General features: G+C 43.6%; 1 protein-coding gene across 12 annotated transcripts in view; it reads right to left on the bottom strand.

Annotated features, from left to right (window-relative positions):
• ROBO2 (roundabout guidance receptor 2) overlaps positions 1–24,207 on the bottom strand; it is a 1,840,872-nt gene that overhangs the window by 164,512 nt on the left and 1,652,153 nt on the right. For all 12 annotated transcript variants that reach the window (XM_060234422.1, XM_060234419.1, XM_060234423.1 and 9 more), the window contains exons 12-13: positions 18,911–19,077; positions 3,583–3,704 (exon numbers count right to left, since the gene is read on the bottom strand). In XM_060234422.1, coding sequence (XP_060090405.1) covers positions 3,583–3,704; positions 18,911–19,077 — 289 coding nt within the window. The remainder of the gene's footprint in view (positions 1–3,582; positions 3,705–18,910; positions 19,078–24,207) is intronic.

Genomic DNA, 24,207 nt, shown 5'->3' with positions numbered 1-24,207 from the left:
CCAATAAACCTTTACTTTTTTAATGTGAGAACTGGTAAATTGGGTCAATAACTGGCAAAACCTTACAGCATTGAAATGTCACAGTTAATTGCAGTTAAATATGCACAGACCCAGCTTCATGCGCCTCATAGCTCCCTCCTCATGCAATCACAGTTAAGAACTTTTTACCTATAATGTATGAAACAAGCCCATTCACCTCTCCTCCCACTCCCTGGGATTATAATTCTGGATGAAATGCTGGTTTTATATCCTAGTTGGGAAAACTAAGGCTAATCTTCACATTTGCTCTCAAACAGAGCTTTTCAAACACAATCTTCCTTGAAACTGGAGGCGCAAGGAGGAATACACAGATGTGAGCCTAACAAAGAAGCTGGGGTTTCAACTTCTTTCTCAACCATGGTTACATTTGTACTATCTGGATGCAATCTGAATACATTCTCCACAATCCCTGTATGAATATGTACATATAACAACAGAATGTCTAAGATGCAGCATGCCAGATCAGCTTTTTAAAATGTTTGCTCCCAAGGGGTTTGGGGGGGGGGGGTCAAAAAAGCCCAGCAGGAGCTCATTTGCATATTAGGCCACACACCCTGACACCAAGCCAGCTGGAACTGCTCAAAAAAGCCCTGCTTGCTCCCTTGTTGCTTCTCACAATACAAACATCACATTTATGAAAGGCATTCAGTAGGTAACACAAATAATAATGGGCATAGGGAAAGGACTGTTGTCCAAAAGCATGAGTGTGGTGGTGAGAATAACTTTCAAAGTCATAATCATTTTCTAGCTATCTATCTTTTCTTCATAATACCACTAGATGAAGTTATACAGTAATATTTTTCCAGCAACATACGAACTTGCTGATTGATGGTGAGCTTTTTAAACACTTATATTTCATCAACATTGTGCAATACCGTATTTACCTGGGAAGTTTATTTATTAATTTATTTTAGGATGGAAAACTCTGATTTAGAAAAAAGGATATAGAGTTTCCATATAACTGCTAACAGGAATAAATGCGAAAAACAGAAAATAGGAGTGGCAGGTGGTTGTTTGCCAGCAGTCAGAATGCCATCAGTCTTGCCTATCATCTGCCAAACCAAATTCCGGATTCAAAATGTGAAAACAAAGTGTCATTACTCATCTGGCATTTGTCAACTAGCTGCACTGCATCTTTATGTTAATAGTACTGGCTTCATTCTTGGGATAATATGGAGGTTATTTTGGATTACTCTGGTTAATTAATTGGTTTTGTGGGTGTTTGGAACTTTTTAATTAGCTGCTCTGGCTGTTCTCTTCCTTTTCTCTTTTCTCCCTGAAGCAATTTTCACATGTCTCTGGTGGGTATTGTATGTGGCTCAGTGGGTACTGGGTCACTGCTTTTCTTCTCTAGCATGTAAATTAGAATTAGTAATCATAATAAATGTTTTGCTTTATAAAGACCTTTTATTCTTTGTGGGAAAAGTGTTGAAAAGAGATTCTGCTCACTTCACACTATCGTTTCTACCTATATTTCCTTGTGTGGTGACACATTTGTTCTCGACAAGAACCGTGTGTTTCAGATGAGTTTGTGGTTTGTATAAATCTTGCTAGAACAATAATATTCCTTGAACCTCCACTTAAGATGGATGTTGTATGTTAATTAAATTTGCATTTATACCAAGCCCAAACAATTTATTTGCCAGGATATCCCATCCAGAAAGCCAATTAGCAGACTACTTTATGTCATCTGCCAGTGTAGCAGTTCTGCTGAATTAGGAAAACAGGGTCTTATTACACAAATCCCTCTGGGACATCTTAGGGTCAGACATTTTGTGGGTCTCGATAAAGGCAAGCCTAAATGTATGGGATGCCAAGTTCTTAAGGACAGCCATACCTGTTTGTCATAATGCGTGTCATAACGGGGAGGGACGGTGGCTCAGTGGTAGAGCATCTGCTTGGTAAGCAGAAGGTCCCAGGTTCAATCCCTGGCACCTCCAAAAAAGGGTCCAGGCAATAGGTGTGAAAAACTTCAGCTTGAGACCCTGGAGAGCTGCTGGCAATCTGAGTAGACAATACTGACTGCGATGGACCAAGGGTCTGATTCAGTATAAGGCAGCTTCATATGTTCATGTTCAATGCTATACTATTTATTACATGTAATGTAATAGTTTCCGTGATATATTTAGCTATTGCTTGTTTTAAATCAACATACAAAATTCAGTTTTCATTGATTCTATCCCTGCAGCAGAATTCATTTTACACACACACACAAATTCCAATCCCATCTAGTATGGTGCTGCCTTAGTGAATAGTTCTCAGATTTCCCATATGTGATGCTCTTTTTTCTCTCTCTATACAGAAACTGCCTGAAGGACAGCAAGCTGCTCATTTAGAGGCCTAGACTTCTTCTGCTTCTGTGGTTACAAATTATTTCTTTAAAGTAGTGGAAAAAAGATATATTACATTCTGAAGTTCTGTTTTGAAGAGCACTTACTCTACTCATGTCACTGTTTTAACAAAAAACCTTGCAGGTAATACCAAGAAGATTATGGCTTTGGTGTCACTGCCATTCAGGCTACTGGACTAAATACCATGGATCACCGGATAACGCCCTCTGGGAAGGCAGCATGTTATTAGTAAAAGTACAGTATTAGTACAGCAATTACTGTAAAAGAAAGGGAAAGGAAAAAAAATGTACTAGTGTACTGGTTTTCACTGCACTTGATCTTTTGCACAGTTGTAGGTGTTCCAATGTAAATAGGGAAGCGCTCTGACAATTTATTCAAGTTAGCAGCTACTGTGACCTAATATCGCATTTGGATGAAGACTGGACTATTAATTCATAAAGATCAAATAACTGATAATCAGGATATGTTAATTATTAGAAGCTTCTTTTCTTCTGCTTAATTTTATATATTATCCCAAAACCATAATGTAATTACTTTCTGAACATCAAGAGTTTCTTGCAGCTTTATTAGATAATAGGAAGGTTCAATAAACTGCTAGAAGCAATGCTGTCCCCCAAATAATCTCAAAGCTACTGGACATGGGAGGGAGACAGTATATGGACCAGCTCTGCCAAGCGCTTAAGATGGGAAAAGAAATTGAAAAGACAATAAAGACAATACCATATTTACCTGGGAAGTTTATTTATTTATTTTAGAATGGAAAACTCTGATTTAGAAAAAAGGATATAGAGTTTCCATGTAACTGCTAACAGGAATAAGTGCGAAAAACAGAAAATAGGAGTGGCAGGTGGTTGTTTGCCAGCTATCAGAATGCCATCAGTCTTACCTATCATCTGCCAAACCATTGGGGGAGGGATGGTGGCTCAGTGGTAGAGCATCTACTTGGTAAGCAGAAGGTCCCAGGTTCAATCCCTGGCATCTCCAAAAAAGGGTCCAGGCAAATAGGTGTGAAAAACCTCAGCTTGAGACCCTGGAGAGCCGCAGTCTGAGTAGACAATACTGACTTTGATGGACCAAGGGTCTGATTCAGTATAAGGCAGCTTCATATGTCCAATAAAGCCCTCAAGAAAGAAGGACAAAAAAATTAAGCTTCAAGTTCTTATTGTTAGGTACATTTTAACCAAAACCTTACCGTCCAGGTGACTTGAACCGTGGTGGGGGTCAACACAACAGGATTATGCAGTCGCACAATGACATCCCCCAGCTCCTTTTGGACCTGCCTGTGATCCACTCCTTGTGCTGGTGGGCTTATATCTGGCAGATCAAACACACATAGGCACAAACACATGAGTTACCTTAATGAGAAGAACTCAGAAAAATCAGTTCATTATGATGACCAAAAAGCTAAATGATCTTAATTTAAATAACCATACTAAAATTAATTTATCTTGACTAATGTAGCAGGTAATTATGGATATAACAGAGCACTAGGAAAACATTTCCTTTTATGAACAGATTCCTAAAGTTCCTGTTGTTTATATATGGTTGTATTGTTAATGAAAAGAAAATGAGTGATTCAAATGTGTTTTTAAGCAATTTTTGAAGTGGCATGCACTTCAAATTAAGGTGAAGTTTTGGAGTCTCTTTTAAGCATAATGTAAACATTTTATATATTATCCCAAAATGTAAACATTTACCTCTTTCTAAAATTATATGTGCTAAAACTGGCTTCTCCTTTAGCTAAAATTTGCAAACATAGTCTACACATATGGTGCGTTCACACTACACTAAATAATTCATTTTACATTCAGATTTTTGCTTTCCTTACGAAGTAAAAATTTGGATGTAAAACGCATTATTTAGTGCAGTGTGAACGCACCATATGTGTAGTCAATAATCCTTAATTTGTCAGGCCTGCTTCCAGATGTCCTGCCTTAATGATTAACTTACAGAGAAGCAAAATATTAATACACTACAACCATCATCCATCTATCGGTATAGGATATAATGTTCCATCACCATTATCATAGTGGTTCCTCTTTCCTCAGCCCACAAGATCTTACAAAATCTGGCAAAGAAATAGGAATCCTTTGGATGATGCTTCTTTCTAAGTCCTGGTTCACATAAACAATATAAATCACTTGGCTGTAAGATGAAAAAGGACCTTTCTCTCTCTCTGTATGTTTCTGAGAGAAAGGGAAAGACTCACACACAAGAAGAAGGAGGACGAGTAAGAAGAAGAGAAGGAGGAGGGGGAGACTGGATTTATACCTTGCTCTTCATTTCCCAAACAGCTTACAATCTCCTTTCCCTTCCCCTCCCCACAACAGACACAATGTGAGGTAGGTGGGACTGAGAGAGCTCTCCCAAAAATGTTCTTAAACAAAACAGATTTGAGAGAACTTGTGGCTTACCCAAAATCACATCAGCAGGTGCATGTGGAGGAATGGGGAATCAAGCCCAGTTCTCCCAGATAAGAGTCTGTAAACTTAACCACTACACCAAACTAGCTTTTTCCACAGCACTTTCCACAGACTGAAAGGCAATTTCTGGAGATTGAAAGGATTTCTGTCTGTGGAGCATGGCTTCCTCATTTGTTCATTCTCTACAGCCTGAATGCCCCTGAAATGATGCTTCTGGAGGAAAAATAACTCCCAGGAACAGAATTAAGGGGGAGCCGGAGATCTGCAGGGGAAAGGGGGGGGCATGGTAAAAATTGCCCCCCTTCAGTTTGTGGAAATTTTATGTTGAATCCAATCCAATGTTATGTCTCTCATTACTCCAATAAAACATGCCTTGACCTCCATTTCATTTGGTTCCAACACTTTCACCATATATGCAAAAAAATTGGCAAAGAGTATATGAAATATCCAAAAGTTATGATTAACATTACCAGGCATTTTATTTAGCTATGGGATATGGATTTTTCTCTCTGTGTGTTTGTGAGTATGTGCATTTAAAATAGCTTCCATATCCTTTAGCCAAGATTTTATACCAGCACAACTCCATTAGAAGTTATGCCAAGCATTTTTTCCCATGCACAACTTTAAAAGGTGAAAACTGGTACTTGGTCAAAAACATATAACATGCCTCTTGAATGTTTTTTTAAAAAAACATTAAAGTAGGTCTCAGGGGCTTTTTGTTTCTTGATCCCATATTCAAATGTTAACAAAAGTGAAAACACTGAATCCACTGAAACCTCCACTCATTTCTTGCTCGTGTTAGAAGTAATCAGAAAGAGCATCCTAAAATCTTATATTTCCATAGCTGACCAATACAGAAGATCTAGATGGGATTTTAAACTGCTGATTAAAAATAAAAAGTCAGTTAAACCTTGTCCATGCAAGATATTCTTAAATGTATTCTAATGTTGAAACTCTTAATGAACTAAAGTTAGATGTTATTTCCAGGTTTTTATATTTATGCATAGAGCTTTTTTTTGTAGAAAAATCCTAGCAGGAACTCATTTGTGTATTAGGCCACACCCCATGATGTCACCATTGGTTCACACAGGGTTTTTTTTTTTTTAGAAAAAGCCCAGCAGGAACTTATTTGCATATTAGGCCACTGACACCAAGCTAACCAGAACTACATTTGTTCATTCTCTACAGCCTGAATGCCTTTGAAATGCTGCTTCTGGAGGAAAAATAACTCCCATGAACAGAATGAAGGGGGAGCCGGAGATTTGCAGGGGAAGGGGGGTTGCATAGTGCCGAGGGATCCCATGGAGCTCCGCCGGAGTCGCTGCCAACCTGTGGGGTGAGGCGGGGCTTGACGGCAGACGTGGAGGTGGCTGAGATGCCGGTCTAGATTACGCTGCATAGCCGGGCGGGATTGGGATTGCAACCAAAGACGCTTGCAACCACACGACATGTGCGGCGACTGAGGGCGTGGCCGGGGGTGATTGAGAGTGGCGATTGGGGTGCTGCCGGTAGAAAGGAGAGCCGCGGTGGCGGCCCCGAGGCCTCTGGACATCTGGGTGGAGCGAGGGTACCTGATTGGACTGGCCAGCTCCACTGATGGAACTGTGGAGCCCTGTTGCATGACTAGGAGGCATGGGGGGGAGGGTTGCCTCCCTGGGCCTGCTGGGTTGCGCCAGAGGCATTGGCCGAGGACTCATGGTCTCTTCACATGTATTATCTTACACCCAGATGTGCGACCACTGCCCCAGTATTGCACACAATGTGGTATGATTACGCCTGCACCTGACTCTGCACTTCGTTTATTCAGCACTTTACTCTGCACTTTATTCAACTTCAGAAGATCTGCACTGACTAGCACGACAGCACTTTCCTTTGTAACATTCTACCTCCACCCACTTACATTCTACCATTTTATAATACAAGTTTTAGTCAATTAACTCGTTTGATTAGTGATTGTTATATTGATTGGGTCTGTTTTTTTTTTTTTTTTTTTTTTGGCCAAATTAATTGAGGGGGTTAACAGGGTGGGATTACATTTCTTTATTGCCATTAGATTTAAAATACGTGTTTTTTACCAATTAATATAAAGGAGACTATGGGGCGGGTTTAATCGAGTTGATTTGGAAATTGGGATTGGTGAGGCGGAGTGGACTGGGGAGTATTCTAGGCTAGTGCTAGTAGCCACTAGTGGTGGTGGCTGTGACAATAACTATCACCACTAACGGGGGATGACTGGCCTAGGGATTTCAGTGCTCCTGGGGAGGGGGAGGTATGGCGGTGGGAACAGACAACGATATATGGTAAGGGGACCGAGACCACTTAGGGCTCGATCACCTTCCAGTCTGCATCCCATCCCAAGGGTGACAGGTAGCAGGGTCAGGTTAAATGACCCGCCTCCTGTCATGGGTGCTGGGGGCCCTGCAGAAGAAGCTGAGCCTGCAGAAGAAACTGTGCCCCTGCCACCTGCACCAGTGCCCCTGCCTCCTGCTGGAGAAGATCCAAGCCCCCCTGCCTCGCTCTCTCGGGTGGCTCGTGTGCGTGACCGCCTTCGTCAGGACCTCAGGGATCGGAGGAGGGCGGCACGCTCATGAGCAAGACGCTCCCTGAGCCCAGAGTTTTGAAAGGATTCTGGCCCTTCTAGGAGTGAGGGTGCTTGAGTCTCAGCAGGATCCTGACTGCCCTCTGAGTCAGCAATTAGCCCAAATGGGCAACAGACAGCAGAGGGCTATATAGCTGTGGGCTTTGAGAGAAGGCTTTGTGGAAGCAACTAGTCACTTACCTGACGTTCTAGCATCCACTTTGGCTTCTGGACCCCCTGACTGGCATTGACTTCTAGACCCCCTGACTTCGGCTTCTGAACCTCTGACCTATGATACCTGGACTGTGATTCGGTTTTGGCGCTTTGGACCCTCCTTGCTACCCAGCTACAGACCTTGGACTGCCCCTGGACTTCGCCTGGCCTGGCCCCAGCCCGTGACACCTCCGTCATTAGTGTTATGCAATGCCAGGTCCATTAATAATAAGACCTCTGTCCTTCGAGAGTTTTTGCTCAAGCAGGACATGGACCTGGCTTGCGTGACCGAAACCTGGGTATGAGAGGGAGATTTGGTGGCCCTCTCTCAAACAACTCCCCTGGGCTATTCGGTCTTTCACCAATCGTGGACCAGCGGGTGGCAGGGGAGGAGTGGCGTTGATCATACGTGAGGTTTACTCCTTCAGGGCGCTCCTGGCTCCAAAGATCAAGAGCATTGAATGTGAGGGTCTGGCATGGGAGGTTGGAGAGGGGTTGGCGATTTGGCTGGTGAACCGTTCACCTAGCACACCAACCAACGCCTTACTGTCCCTGTTCAAGGCTGTGGCAGGCTGGGCATTGGAGCACTCAAGGCTGGTGATCCTGGGTGACTTCAATGTCCATGCTGATGACCCGGCCTCTAATCGGGCGACGGACCTAGTGTCATCCATGGCGAAACTGGGACTCTCTCAATTTTTTGCAACCCCCACTCACCAGGCTGGGCACATGTTAGACTTGATCTTTGCGGCCGGGGTTATGGTGGACGATGTAACCACAGAAGCGGTGCCATGGTCAGACCACCTCGCTCTTAGGGCTCGTATGGACGTTTCATTCCAAACCTGCTTAGGCGACGAGCGTATTATGGCTCGCCCGCGGAGCCAAATGGACCTGGAATGGTTCCAGATGGCTCTACGGGATCCCTGGCCCTCTGGTGATTCTCTTGATGGCCTGACTGAGACCTGGAATAGCCGGCTCTCTAGGGCCATTGATGAGAACGCACCTCGACGCCCTCTGCGACCTTGGACTAGGCTGGCTCCGTGGTATAACCCGGAGTTACGCCAGCTGAAACAGGGTCTCAGATGGCTAGAGAGGCAATGGCGGCATACTTGCAACGAAGCGACTAGAGCATCTTATAGGGATTTTGTGAGGTCCTATGAGATGCCAGTCAAGTCCGCAAAGAAAACGTACTTAGCGGCTAAGATTGTGTATGCAAATTCGTGCCCGGCACAACTGTTTAGGATAATTCGGAATCTCACTACACTGTCGCAGGGCAAACCAAACGTTAAGGAATTAGAGATAGGCTGTGAGGCTTTTTCGAAATTTTTTGCAGACAAAGTCCAATCAATCCGCCATGACTGCCCTGCCATGTTGGACACAGTATGTAAACTCGAGGCTCCGTGCCTGTCTTCTGGTTTGATCCTTGATGTCGCGGCCCGGGTTTGCAGATAAGGAACGACGGCGGCCGACGTCTGGCAGCTGGCCAGGACTCTGTCAGCCGGCTGGGGAGGAGCGCAGGGGTGGTCGTTAAACAGTCCAATTATTTCAACACCGTAAATCAGTCCGGCCGAAGGAGAAGACAGAAAGCTTGGTCGCAGGAATGCAGGGGGTCGGAAGCCAGGGAAAACATCGCCAATTACCTAGGTCAGTCCACAAAGCTAAGTCAGAGTCCAGAAGTCCAAGTCCAAGGTTCAGGCCGGGTCAGGAGTCACACGGGTTCTTGCAGCAAGCAAGAGGGTGCAGAGCGTAGTCACGTCCCAGGAAGGTCGTTCGTTGCCAGCACAGTTTGCCTTGGGGTCAGGGCTACAGATATACTGTGCTGGCTTGTTAACTTGTTAGTACTCTGGGCTGAAATCTCTCCTCCCACGCATGCGTGCATCTCTCCGTCTGTTTCTGAATTCCTGTCGCCTCCTCTCACGTAACCGTCTTACAGGAGGTGGTGATTCAGGAGGGGATGCACTAGGGCCTGGCGTGGCCTGATCAGTTTCAGGTGGCTCCTGCTCAGAGTTAGCAAGGGCGGGGGCTGAGCTGGGGCCCGGTGTGGCCTGATCAGTTTCAGGTGGCTCCTGCTCTGAGTTAGCAAGGGCGGGGTCTGGGGCAGGCACGACACTTGATCGTTTCAACCCCCTCAGCTTGGAGGAAGTTGACAGAATCCTCTCTGCTGCATGCCCAACAACTTGTGATCTGGATCCATGCTCCTCCTGGCTAATTAAAGCTTGCCAGGAGGAGCTAAGATGTCCTATACGGGACATCATAAATAGATCTCTTTCGGAAGGTCTTTTTCCTCTGAAAGAGGCAGTGGTCCACCCCCTTCTGAAAAAGACTACATCAGATCCGGCCGAATTGGCGCATTACTGGCCGGTCTCAAACTTGCCCTTTTGGGGCAAAGTTATTGAGAGGGCTGTGGTGTTGCAGTTGCAGAGCTTTCTGGATGACGCTTCCACCTTAGATCCTTTTCAGTCCGGCTTCCGCCTGGGCCATGGGATGGAGACAGTGTTGGTCGCTCTCATGGATGATCTCCGGCGACATCTGGATTGAGGCGGTGTGGCGGTATTACTGCTGTTAGATCTGTCAGCAGCGTTTGATATGGTCGATCACCAGGTGCTGACCCGCCGCCTCAGGGATCCAGGGGTTAGCCTTACAGTTGTTTTCCTCTTTTCTTGAAGGCCGGGGACAAAGGGTGGCGATTGGGAGTGAGCTGTCCCAGAAGCACCTACTTAATTGTGGGGTGCCCCAGGGGGCAGTTCTCTTTCTGACGTTATTTAACATCTATATGCGCCCCCTTGCCCAGATTGCCCGGAGATATGGGCTGGGTTGTCACCAGTATGCTGATGACACCCAGCTCTATCTATTGATGGGCAGCCGAGCTGGTGACGTCCCTGTAAATCTGGACCAGGCGTTGCAAGCTGTGGCTGATTGGATTAAGCTGAGCAGGCTGAAACTGAATTCAGCTGAAACTGAAGACAGACGTCCTTTGTCTAGGTCGCGGTGGTCCGGAAGGAGGGCTCTCCCTTCCAGCTTTTGACGGGGCGCCATTGGTACCAGTGGGCGAGGTCAGGAGCCTGGGAGTGCTGCTGGAGTCTTCCTTAACAATGGAGACCCAGATAGCAGCCACTGCCAAATCCGCCTTTTTCCATCTTAGGTGGGCGAGGCAATTGGCCCCCTTCCTGGAGTGCCGTGACCTGGCAACAGTGATCCATTCGACGGTCACTTCGAGGTTAGACTACTGTAATGCCCTCTACGTGGGTCTGCCCCTGTACCAAACTCGGAAACTGCAGATAGTGCAGAATGCAGCGGCCAGACTGCTAGTGAGACTACCTCAGTGGGAACATGTGCGGCCTAGGCTGCGGGAACTGCACTGGCTGCCAATTGTCTACCGAGTTCATTACAAGGTGCTGGTTATTACCTTTAAAGCCTATATGGCCGAGGACCTGCCTAACTTAGGGACCGCCTCTCTCCATATGTTCCCCAGAGAGAACTGTGTTCCAGCTTATAAAATCTTTTGGAAATCCCTGGGCCCAAGGAGGCCAAATTAAAAACAACCAGGGAGCAGGCCTTCTCTTTAAAGGCACCCCAATAGTGGAATCAGGTACCAGAAGAGGTGCGTGCCCTACGGGATCTTAATCAGTTCCGTAGGGCTTGCAAAACCGTCCTCTTCCAACTAGCCTTTTAAGATGAACCTGGAATTAACATAAAGCCATCTTGTATATACTGCAACTGTAGCACCATTATATTGTTTTTAGATGGATGATTTTAATGTTAACTTATATATTGTATAATTTATACTGCTCTGTTTATTGATTGTATTACTTTGTTTTATTGTTATACCATGGTATTTTATATCATGCTTTGTAAGCCACCCTGAGCCTGCTTCGGCGGGGAGGGTGGGATATAAATAAAAACTTATTATTATTATTATTATTATTACATTCCTGTGTGTTCCTGCTCAAAAAAAGCCCTGTTTATGCAGGTGAAACCAGAATAAATGACACAATAAGAATTTTACCATGTTTTTGTTTTGTCTACATCATATAATTAACTGTTTTATTGAGCCCATCTTGGGAAAGGGTGAACTATAAAATCACAAAAATAAACAAATAAATACAAATAAATCATTTTTACAAATGGAAAATTTTATAGAAGTAGGTTTCAAGACACCGTGCTGCATTTCTGTTCTGAATTCTGCAGAATGGTAAAAGTAGTTTGCAATCATTTACTGTCTCAAATAAAATTAGATAAAAAATTTTCCAAACTTTTCACACTTGTAAAGATTATTAAAGCTGGCAGTTTCTGGAAGACAATATAAGGAAGACAGTCATTTTAATAGTAATAACTACTGATCCTTTGCTGCCATCATAGATAAAGATGAAGAACTGTTTATGCACATGAAAGCTGTGAGAAAACACTTTTCATACACATGTACATCGTGATCACCAGTATACTTGCTAGGGTGCCTGGAATTTTGACTCGCACACATCTGCTCTAAGAAGTGGACTTTGCCCACGGTTTCTAAGGCTTATGTGGATACTATAAGCCTCAGTTTTGCAGCAGCATTCTACATCTCTGGATGGGTGTTAGCCAGAACTACAGACGAGCTTCCAGCTGCTCCTTGTGTGCCCAGTCTTGGCCACTGCAGTGGAAGAAGCCACGCCACCATGAACTGTACAGGCAAAGTTTCCAGCCTGTTTCCATGAACCAAACGCTAACACCACCAGAATCCATCTTGTTTTCCTGACTCCATATCCAACAGCTGCTTCAACTTCTGCATAAGGCAATCAAGCTTATCTTAGGTGTGGACCCTGTCAGACTGCCTAAGCCTTTGTCTAATGGAACTCAAGACAAAGACTGGTGCCAAGAGAAGACTGAAGAAGAGGAAGACCACCTTCAGCCAAAGCCAAGTTCCTTTGTGTAAAGCGGGTGTTACCTTAGGTAGCAATTTGGCCATCTATTGTCACCTTTTTAGATAAGTTTAATAGTCTTAAGCACACCTCCACCCAGTAATTTCTCCCATTCTTTTCCCCAACAGTCATCCTGGAGCCTCCCCCTCGGCCCATTGTTACCTGGACAGCCAATCAGGTAACTAAGGCCAAGTCCGCTCATTGGCTAGCTATGAGTGTCCAATCAGGGGCTGCCAACTAACCGGCTATTGGCTACTGCACTAGTCCAGCCCTTATGGTCACTGCAGAGCCTCCCCTTTTCTGAAGTCATGTACCAGCTGACCACCTGTAATCCACCCCAGTGCCTCCCATCCCCTAAGGGCTCAAGGTAGTCTATATAACCTGTAACACAGCTCCCTACATGTGTGCATCTAGCAGTACCCCAGTTCCGCTGTCTTGATCCATCCCTGATTCTGGCCACAGTTGAAGGTCCCATTTCCCCCGTCCTCTTTCGTCGCCATTGGAGCCTTCCTGGAAGACTACGATCGGTAATTATCACCCTGTTTGTCTACCCATGTGTTGTTTCTATATCTCTCTCTATTTTTCTTAGGACTGTATGTATGTTTTGTAAATTATTTGTCTTGTATGTAAGCCTATATTTTTCTGAAATAAATTTTAATTGTTTTACTTAATTAGAGTCCCTAATATTTTTAAGCATTAATTTCTGGGCGTGGAATCCTGTATACACAGATAAAAGATCCTGATTAAGTCAGGTGCCCACCTGACAATTCCCCATCCTCGTTTTGAGGGCATTTGGGCTTACAAAGCTTATACTTAGAATAAAATTTTGTTGGACTTAAAGGTGCCATGGGACTCGAACTTTGTTCTGTTGCTTCAGACCAACATATAAATATATACATGTCTTATGAAATTTGCAGTACTAACTTTCAACCACAGAAGTGAATTTGATGAGAATTAGGCAGGCTTTTAAGGGCTGCACTCAGAGATTTTTTTATACCAGGAACTCCTTTGCATATTAGGCCACACATCCCTGATGTAGCCAATCCTCCAAGAGCTTACAGGGCTCTTAGTACAGGGCCTACTGTAAGCTCCAGGGGGATTGGCTACATCAGGGGTGTGTGACCTAATATGCAAAGGAGCTCCTGCTACAAAAAAAGCCCTGGTTGCACTGGAAACTATAGCAGTGCATCTGTTGCCAGACATATTCACATACAGCTCTGTGCATTTTTGGTGCAACAACCAAGGAACAACATATGTAAGTAGCAGCTTTTCTTCTTCCTGGCCCAAAGCTTTAGGGCTAAAGAATGGGACCTGACATACCACCTTAAATGTAAATATGTTGTTTGGTTGGAAGAAGCCAGAACACTACATATGACTGCTGATGGATTTTGTTTATTGATGTATTTAATGCACTTTTAATCTCACACTTTCTCCAAGGAACTGATGGTAACATACACAGTTCTTCCCTCATCTATTTTTTTTCTCATGACAACCCTGTGAAATAGGTTAGGTTGAGAGTGGCTGGCCCAAGGTCATCCAGTGAGCTTCCATGGTGGAGTAGGCATTTGAACCAGTTTCTCAGATCCTAGTCTGACCCTCTAAATAAGGAGGGACCAAAATTTTGGACACACTGAGAAATTCTTTTGTAAGCTAGACCACAGCAGGGACAGGGTCTGCACCATTTCCCCCCTCCAATTCTATTCTGACTCTAGCAACAAGGAGAATGTTCCAGTTGCTTAACCCTCCAGTTACAACAGCCTACTATGAGTGGCTCAGCAGTACAGCAAATGCAGAGGGGAAGATGGGGAAGCCAGCTGCTGCTGACAGCTGTTGGCTACCAAGGCACACTAGGAGAGCTCTGAGGTGGAGCTCAGGGACTGGAGGAAAAGGGACAGGGCTGTAGTTTGGATTCCAGCACCATGCACTGACTGCTTATGGACCTTTATTTACTCAAACAAGGTGGGTAATTTTAGTCATTCTTTGTGTAGCATAAATGTGAAAACCCCACAATATGCAGCAGGTTTTGCTACAGTTCTCTTCAGAACACCCGAGCACGGGCCTTTTCAATCGCGGCCCCTGCCCTATGGAATCAGCTCCCTGAGGAGGTGCGGGCCCTGCGGAACCTTGACCAGTTCCGCAGGGCCTGCAAGACCACCCTCTTCAAGCTGGCATATACAGACTGCTGAATAAGATAGTTAATTAAGGATCCGCCAACACAGTCCTATTCAAGGACCTATGCCACCGTGTAAACTGTATACTGACAGAACTAGCATCGAAAATGCCATCGCTACTGTCAGTTTAAGCTATAATAATTTAACTATACTGACCGGTTTCTAAATGATGTTAAATTTAAAGTTTTATATCTGTTAAATTCAAAGTTTATATTTACCGTTGTATGTTTTATGAAATGCTGTTAGCCGCCCTGAGCCTGCCTAGACAGGGAGGGCGGGATACAAATAAAAATTTTATTTATTTTTATTATTATTATTGTAGCTGATTCCTTCCCTTGTAATGGCTAGTGTAAATAGATAGCTTTCTTTGTGTGCCAGTTTTCTTTGTGAAGCTGTATTGAATGTGAGCACATCTGAAGTTATATCAAAATATTGTGCTAAGTGTCATTTCAATATATTATTTAATTTCTCTAAGCTGTAGGATACTACAAAGGCTGTCAATGTTATACATGCTGGAGTACACACTCCTGGCAGAAAGCTTGAGAAAACAGAAACCACAACATTCACTGAAAAGCAAAGCAAAGAACTGTTTGAATGAAGTAAAATCTTTTGTCAATCTGTCAGGTAAGGAGAATAAATCTGACATATTTGCACAAAGTGTGGTCCCTTCTTGAAGAGCTGGTTGGTATTAGCAACATAAAGGCTCTCAGTAGACTACGGGAGGCACAGTAGACGGTTTCCTCTGTTTTCTCAGATTTCCAGAATGGATGGCAGTAATTTGAGGCACTTCACCAGAAGAAAGAACAGGATGTCTCCACTGTGTAGACTTTTTTTTTTTAATCACTCCCTCTCATGTTGCAGCATTTGCTGCTGCGTGCTTTAAGGACCTCAGCATGGATTTTGTGGGGATCTTGATGACATAATCATAATGGGACAGGAAATTATACCTACTGTCAACTGAACAATTTTATGGACTCCTTTCTACTACACCTCTGGTCTTCTGATGGGGCTTTCAATGTCATATTGTTCACAGACAAAGACAGGGTGTTCAGTTGCCCTCACTGGGACACAAGGAAACTTAATGGGGGCTGGAAAAGCTATTTTCTAAGTTAATAGAAAGCCTACCTGTATCTCAAACATCATCAAGAGATGACCGTACTAGTACTTCAGAATATAAATAATTATGTAGCAATAAGTGACCAGATATCTTCTATCCTTTCTATCTTTCCTTCAGAAGTTTCCTTCTGGAAATGTTCATGCAAATGAAGCATAAACCCTTTCTTGGCCCAAACGATATCAGAATAACAAGCTTTAAAGATATAGGCATCAACAGTAGATAGCATGTCCACATTTCAGGAGTATCATTTCAGAGACATAGAAAAGGAGAGAACTAGGCTATCTTAACCTCTATGTTCAAGGGGAATATTTCCTTCTAATCCTGTGAACAGGAGCTCTGGACTTTAGAACTGTACACTGAACTAGAAAATGCACTATTTATTTGCAAACTTACAACACATAAATCTATCACAATAGGGATGAAAAAACACTGGGGATGAAAATTGACCATATAACTGCACTCCCAATTTGCAGATCTGATATGTTAAGATAACAGCATATCAGTATTTCTCAGGGTACTGCTGTTCAATCAATTTTTCAAGACCATCAGGAAGTCTCCCTCCAAATCTGAAAGACCCTAGAACAGAGGTGTCAAGCTCATTTGCTACAAGGGCCAAATCTGACATAAATGTAACTTTGTTGGGTCGGACCATGCATGCCATAAAATGTAACATGAAGTACTGGAGATATAAACTTTATAAAGATGATAATGGATAATGAAGCTCAATGCATCATCCTGGGCTGAACTGAAACTAAGGCTTCTTCTCTCATTACCAATGGCCGCTATTGTTATTTTGTATCTAAAATCCAAGCTATAAAGACAGATGGGCTCACATTCTAGCTGTATCTGAAGAAGTGAGCAATGATTCAAGAAAGCTCATGCCTGCCACAAATTAAAGTGCTAATGGACTCTTGCTCCCTTCCACTAATAAAGATTGCAGGCTGTGCTGTTAGGCTTTATTATTTTTATCTGTTAGAACTGGAAAGAGGGATCTCTCCAAGTAAAATTATGTATTACTTTCAGACTGGACAAAATCCACTCACCACTAGTGATGATAATAAAAGGTTTTAAAAGCAAGGGGGGGGGGGGAATGTGAAGACATGCAGCCAGTGAGGTGGGAGGGGAGAGAGGGAGACCACATGTTGAACTGGAATATATGGAACTATAAATGTATTTTAAAAATACTTAGCCATCTACTTCCAGTCATTAAACCATGGAACCCAATACAAGTGTTGTAATTCCTAAGCAAGATCTTTTTGAAAGAAAATAAAATCCCAGCTATGCACATAGAAATCTAATCTTAATTTTTTTTTTCAGAATAAGCCAAAATATTTTCTCTAATTCCCCTTATCCCAGATGCATCTCTTTCCTACTCCTGTCCTTTTTAAACATTTTTGTGAGTGTGTGTGAGATCAGGACTCAAAACAAACAAAACAAACAAACAAAAAACCAGCAGAGCAGGGTTTGTCAAAAGACGTCCCCCCACCCCAATTGTACATGCAAAAGAAAGCTTATACCTGGAAGCAGGGCTTTTTTTGAGCAGGAATGCACAGGAACACAGTTCTGGCTGGCTTGGTGTCAGGGTGTGTGGCTTAGTATGCAAATAGTTCCTGTTGGGCTTTTTCTACAAAAAAAGCCCTATGTGAAACAATGCTGATGTCAGGGTGTGTGGCTTAATATGCAAATGAGTTCCTGCTGGGCTTTTTCTGCAAAAAAACCCCCTTTCCCTGGGAACAAACTCTGTTGGTCTTGAAAGTGTCATAGGACTCCCTTTTCTTCCATCTTTCTTTCCACTTTTTTCCCTCCCTCTCCAAACAAGGGAAGACAGGTTTGGCAACGCAGGAGCAGCCCAGTGGAGGAAGCAAGAAGTAAGTGGAGAAAGGTTTTCTTTGGTGCACAACGTGCACTCTATTTTTTATTTCCCTGTGCTTTGTCCTCAAATGAGAGACAACAGGCTTGGTAAGGCAGCAGCCTCAGTGGAGGAAGGAAGGAGAGAGCAGGGGGAGCTTTTCTCTGATGCACATGTGTGCACTTTTTTTTCCCTTCCTCGTCAGAGAAACTTTTCCATACAGTAGTAGTAGTAGCAGCAGCTGGGAGAAGGGCATAGGAGACAGTTAGTTGCTCCAGGGCCGTATCCACCCCTGCAGGGGCTGAATACATACCGTGAGCTGCATGTCTGACATCCCTGCTCTAGAGGTTTATATATATATGGTGATTGCTTTTTTGGAAAGACCTGGTCCCAGTGGGCAGTAGACAGCAAGGTGCCATGCCTCATCTAATGACAGAATAGCGAGGAGAGGTCACTCAGTAGTGGAGGCCATCTTTTAAACCGCAGATACATTAAAAGAGTCCTCCATCCCAGCAAAAGCTCTTCATTGCCCTCACACTATTCTTCCAGAATAGTGTAATATAATTGTATATGCAAAGTTAGGATTTTTTCCTCTTGCTCCAACATTTTAAGTCGCCAGTGAGATTCACTGTATACTAATACTCCAGTGTGTATTAATTTACACTGTATTTCATTTACCATTTATTTTCCCATTCAAACATTTTGGTGAACACCTGCATTCTTTAGTTTGCTTGTTTTCACTATATTATATAATTCTCTGTCACCCATAATCTTACTCCAGATCATTTGTCAATCTTCCATAGTGTTATTCCCAATACAAATCTTTGCAGACTGAAAGTACTGACCACTTCTTTCCATTGTGAAAACTACCTATTTATTTCTAATCTCTACTTTCTCTGGGTTGGATCCTCCACCATTCTCCTGGTATAAGAGGCAGGCTGGGTGATTCTATTGATTGCCTTCCTCACAGTGGCCCCCAATCTCACATGGCTTTTTGGTCATGTGGGCCCCCCAGTCACCAGCACAGCCCACTTGGAAGTCACAAGGGGATGCTGGGAGAAAGGGAAACTATGGAACAAACCACTTCTGTCAGTGGGAAATTGGGAGGATTTAGCCATCTATTTGTATATCTCTTTAATCCATCTATTTTAATATCTCTTTGGGTCTGTTTTCTTAGGCATGCTAGAGTGTGGAGATGAAAAGCAGAGTCACAAAGAGAGATTACTGGAATTTGCTGAGTTAAAAGCAAAATCTGAATAATCAAAAGACATTACCTTGGGTTCGGACAGGGTCTGACATGGTGCTGGGGTCACTCAAACCTTGTGAGTTGATAGCTCTCACCATAAATAGGTAGATCGTATTTGGACGAAGACCTCTCACAGTATAAGGTGTTGTTTTTACATGGTTAGCAACTGTTTGCCAGCTATTGCTCACAGATTGACTGAAATAAAAAATATATTGGAAGACTGTGGATCAAAGCAATACAAAGTTGGAAATGCAAAGTTAAAAGTTGATTCCAAAGATAACTGCATGGGGGAGAAAGGATAAAATACAGTATTAAGATATTACCTAGTGCTGATTGAAATAGCTATGTTAACTAACAAAGAAAATGAATCCAAAATAAAACAGCTCAATATTGAATGACTGCTTTGCTAATGTGAATACCCCACTAGAAAAAAACCCCTTGTAAAATAGAAACAGGAAAGGAGAAGAATGTACAGGTTAGGTGGAACATTCTTGAACATACCTTTGAAAAAACAGACCTGCTAAAGAACAAATTTTACAACTTAAAACATGCCAAAACTATCTTGATAAAAATATTTTCTCACTTTGTATAAAGCATTTATGAAAATTATACTTGTCCAAAAACATATATTAAACAATTAGAATGCTGTTTCCTAGATTTACAGAGCAATCCTAAAGTGGGGGGATAGAATAGTGGCCTGACTGACCCCTATGCTGGCATAATTTGGAGTTACATCAGAATAAGGGCAGTTTACACTGGTGCAAGGCACCAGCAGCTGCACGCTGGTGAAGCAACAGCATAAATGTGGACGTTACAGGGGGTATGACAGCAGATAGGCAATTCCAAAGTGTTTTCAGTATGGGGATGTCCCCTGAGCAGGCATAAAGTTGTTACTGTCCATTGAAAGCAAGGTTAACATCAAATTCACTCTCTCCCTGCAGCTGTGGTCACACACATGGGACTCAAAGCAGCACAGGGTACTAAGGGCACACCCAATCAGCACACTCCCCCACTCTGGCCACACCCCTGCTCAGGACACAATCATTACCCCTCCACCCTACAACTGGTTCCAGGAGGTTGCCCTGGAATTCCAGAAGTAGGTGCATGCCATTGAATTTTGTCTGTGTGAGCACACATACCTCAGTGGCCGGCACAACAGAGACAGGCAATACTCCCTCTAAGCTGTGGAGTCTTGTGAGCAAAAATTCTACTTCATGAGCTACTGGTATTAAAGCTGCAAGCTTCTGTATAAATTAGTTTGCTTTGGGGCTATTTGTCCTGCTAAGTCAAAAATGTGTGAGCCAGAAGCTAAAAAACTGTGAGCTAGCTCACACTAACTCAGCTTAGATAGAACACTGGAGATAAGACACCTGGCACCACTGAGTGAGCACCTGGGGGAAAACACCACAGGGAGATCAAAGTCTACACTCTGTGGCTGACCTCTCCCAGATTTTGGCCTCCACAGGTACACCAGACCCTCCACTGGGATCCCAAGGGGTAGCTGTGTATGAACAGGTAAGCAAGGCTCCCAGTCCCCTATCCCCATACCTCCCCTGGGCCTACGACTGGATATAGCATATCCACCTCTCAAACACAGCAGCTGTGCAGGCGAACAACAGGATCCCAGATGCACATGGGTGCTGCACACCATGTGGTTTGGTGTGTTGGGGCCCACCTGAGGTAGTTATTGGGGGAGGGGAGCCAGTTTGGTGTAGTGGTGAAGTGTGCGGACTCTTATCTGGGAGAACTGGGTTTGATTCCCCACTCCTCCATTTGCACCTGCTAGCATGGCCTTGGGTCAGCCATAGCTCTGGCAGAGGTTGTCCTTGAAAGGGCAGCTGCTGTGAGAGCCCTCTCCAGCCCCACCCACCTCACAGGGTGCCTGTTGTGGGGGAGGAAGGTAAAGGAGATTGTGAGCCGCTCTGAGACTCTTCGGAGTGGAGGGCAGGATATAAATCGAATATCTTCTTCTTCTATCTTCTACTATGATGGCCGTGGATTAGGCTGCTCATCTAGCCAGGTGGCAACACACACACCACCAGGCCAAAACTCTGCAGCAAGCAGCAAAAACCACCAACCTATGTGCTGGCCAATCCCGCATGATGGCTACATTAAGGATTAGTAATGTCTGAAGGTGCTAAGAAAGTTTTTCTTCCAATACAGGGAAATGCCAACAGGACTCCTACTCAGGCGAGGAGCGTATGGACATATGAACATATGAAGCTGCCTTATACTGAATCAGACTCTTGGTCCATCAAAGTCGGTATTGTCTTCTCAGACTGGCAGCAGCTCTCCAGGGTCTCAAGCTGAGGTTTTTCACACCTATTTGCCTGGACCCTTTTTTGGAGATGCCAGGGATTGAACCTGGGACCTTCTGCTTCCCAAGCAGATGCTCTACCACTGAGCCACCATCCCTCCCAAAGTGTGGAAATTGCCAGCTGGTGTTAGCTTCCAGATAGACCCTTACAGAAGGATAGCTTATAAAAAATGCCTTTCATCATATTTCACCCCTGAAATCATGTATGTGTGCTGCACAGTTTGGCTTAGAAGTGGAGCCAGGATGAAGCTGAGAAACATGCAGTATAAAGCAGAGATGAAATAGACAAAATGGATGCTGGCAAAGGACAAGCTCACCTAGCCAGGTGTCAATGGAGAAGTGACTCAGCTGGGTTGGAGGAAGATGCTGGGAACTGGGACAGAACTGCTGGTGAGGTGAGTGTTAATTTTGCTTTTTCTAAACTGCTGGGGAGCATTAACTGAGTTTGCTGTGTGGGAGAACTCTGTGAGGGTTGCTGTGTGAGAAAACTGTGTGAGTGCTTGGAGCCTGCTGGAGGGAGGTTTCTGATTGCACTTGTGTGTCTTTTGTCTGGTGAGTTGCTGATAGAGAACAGCCTGTTTCCCTGGGGATAATTGCTGCCCCAACCTTCTACTGTTGCTCTGGCTGTTGAGTCAGAGACTCTGAGCCTTTAAATTGCAAAGCTCCTTCTCACCATAGGCTCTTGTCTTGTGGCGCTTAGCCTGAGAGTCTGGTCTGGGGGTTCTGTAGGAAAGTGAGTAGCTCAAGTAGCCTCAAAAGCCAGTTTGGCAGTGGAGTTTTCAGGGAAGTCAATATAAACAGAACATTTTTTTAACTGGATTGTAGCAGCATGGCTGGTGAAGGAGCTGAGGTAGTGATGTGATGTTTGTATTCTTACTTGAGTGTAACAGTGATTACACTTGCAGCAAGTGTAAGTTGGTTGCTGTAATGGAGGAGAAGATACAGGGACATGAGGCATTCTTGTCCATGCTGCAGTGTATAAGGGAAGCCGAGGATTTCATGGATAGAATGCATTAAGTGTTCTTGAGAGGACAACAGGAGGAATAGGAAAAGGTATCTCAGCAAATGGAGAGGAAAACAACACAGGAGAGGGTGTGTGGAAAAATGTAACCCAAAGGAGCAGGAACTGGATCTCCCCTGGAACAAGGGGCACTTCCCCAGCCTCCACAACGAAGGAATTTTCTCAGGACTCCATGGATGAGAAGACTTGAGCTTCTGTTCCCCAATATGGGAAGAGGTGTGTGCTGGTAACTGGGGATTCCCTACTCAGAGGAATACAGCCCAAAATGTGCCAACTGGACTTGTTGTCTCGTGACATATTCTGTCTCGTGACATATTCTGTCTACCGGGTACACACATACAGGATGTGACAGAAAGGGTAGGAAAACTCATCAAGCTCACAGATTATTATCCTTTCTTGCTGATCCATGTGGGAACAAATGATACTGCCCAGAACAGTTTAGAATGTGTTAAAAAAGACTACATGGCTCTGGGTCAGAAGATGAAGGAGCTGGAAGTGCAGGTTGTGTTTTCATCAGTTCTTCCAGTTGAAGGCCGTGGCTTAGGATGGGAAAGAAGAATAATGCAACTAAATGACTGGCTACATAGAAGGTGTCATCAGGAAAGATTTGGATTTCTGGACCATGCCTTACACTTTTGAGATGATGGTCTTCTATCGGGAGATCATTTGCACCTCACAAAGGTAAGAAAATGGTATTTCATAAGAGCCTTGCTAACCTACTATGGAGGGCTTTAAACTAAGTTGTATGCGGGAGTGAGACAATAATTCAAAATCTCATATGATGCCAATAACTGGAGATAATGCTAAAGTTTTGTGGGGAGTAGTATGTACACTAGGTAACATTAACTCGCAGGTATGTAAGGAAACTAAAACCTCAGGGTGTATAAAATATGGATTCTGATGCCTCTATAATGCACATAGTATGGGAAACAAGCAGGAGGAACTGGAAACCCTAACACAGGAAGGGCACTATGACTTAATTGGCATTACTGAAACTTGGTGGAATGACACTTACAATTGGAATATTAGGACTGAGGGGTACAACTTATTTAAAAGGGACAAACAAGGAAGGAAGGGCAGAGAAGTAGTATTATATGTGAAGTATTATATGTGAAGTATTATATGTGAAGAGAGTATATACTTGTGAGGAAATATGTGAATCTGAGCATGGCAGTTCAGTTGAGAGTCTCTAGGTAAAAATAAAAGGAATAAGAAATAACAATGATGCTATGTTGATGGTCTGTGATAGACCACCAAGCCAGGCAGAGGACTTAGATAAAATGCTCCTACAACAGATTGCAACATTCTCAAAGAGAAGAGACACAGTTGTCATGGGAGATTTCAATTACCTGGACATCTGTGGGAAGTCCAACTCTGCTAAAAACGAAAGGTCAAATAAATTCCTGACTTGTCTTGACAACTTCCTTTTCCAGAAAGTGAAGAAGGAAACAAGGGGATCCGCTATCTTGGACTTAATTCTCATCTACAAGGAAGATCTAGTTGATGAGGTGGAAGTAGTGGGCACCCTAGGTGGTAGAGACCATGTGATTTTGGAATTTACAGTCTTGGGAAAGAGAAAAGTTGTATGTAAAAGTCAGACATATAGGTAGGATTTTAGCACCAGATGTTTTAAATGTTTTAATGTTTCAATGTTTTATATATTTAATATTGTTTATATTTACTGTTAAATGGTTGGGCATGCTACTGCTGACCCTCATATTGTTAGCTGCTCTGAGCCTGCCTTGGAGGGGAGGATGGGATATAAATTAAATAAATAAATAAATAAATTTTAAAAAGCAAATTTTGAGAAACTTAAGAGTTATCCTGGGTAAAATCCCATGGTCATAAATACTTAAGGAGAAGGAAGTTCAAGAGGGGTAGGAGTTTCTTAAAAGCAATATATTGAAAGCACAACCACAAATTATTCCTATGAGAAGGAAAAATGGGAGGAGCCTAAAGAAGCCAAGGTGACTTCATAACAGCTCTC

The sequence above is a fragment of the Heteronotia binoei genome, chromosome 3, assembly GCF_032191835.1.
Source record: "Heteronotia binoei isolate CCM8104 ecotype False Entrance Well chromosome 3, APGP_CSIRO_Hbin_v1, whole genome shotgun sequence".
Lineage (NCBI taxonomy): Eukaryota > Metazoa > Chordata > Lepidosauria > Squamata > Gekkonidae > Heteronotia > Heteronotia binoei.
This window is presented reverse-complemented; position numbering and strand designations above follow the sequence as displayed.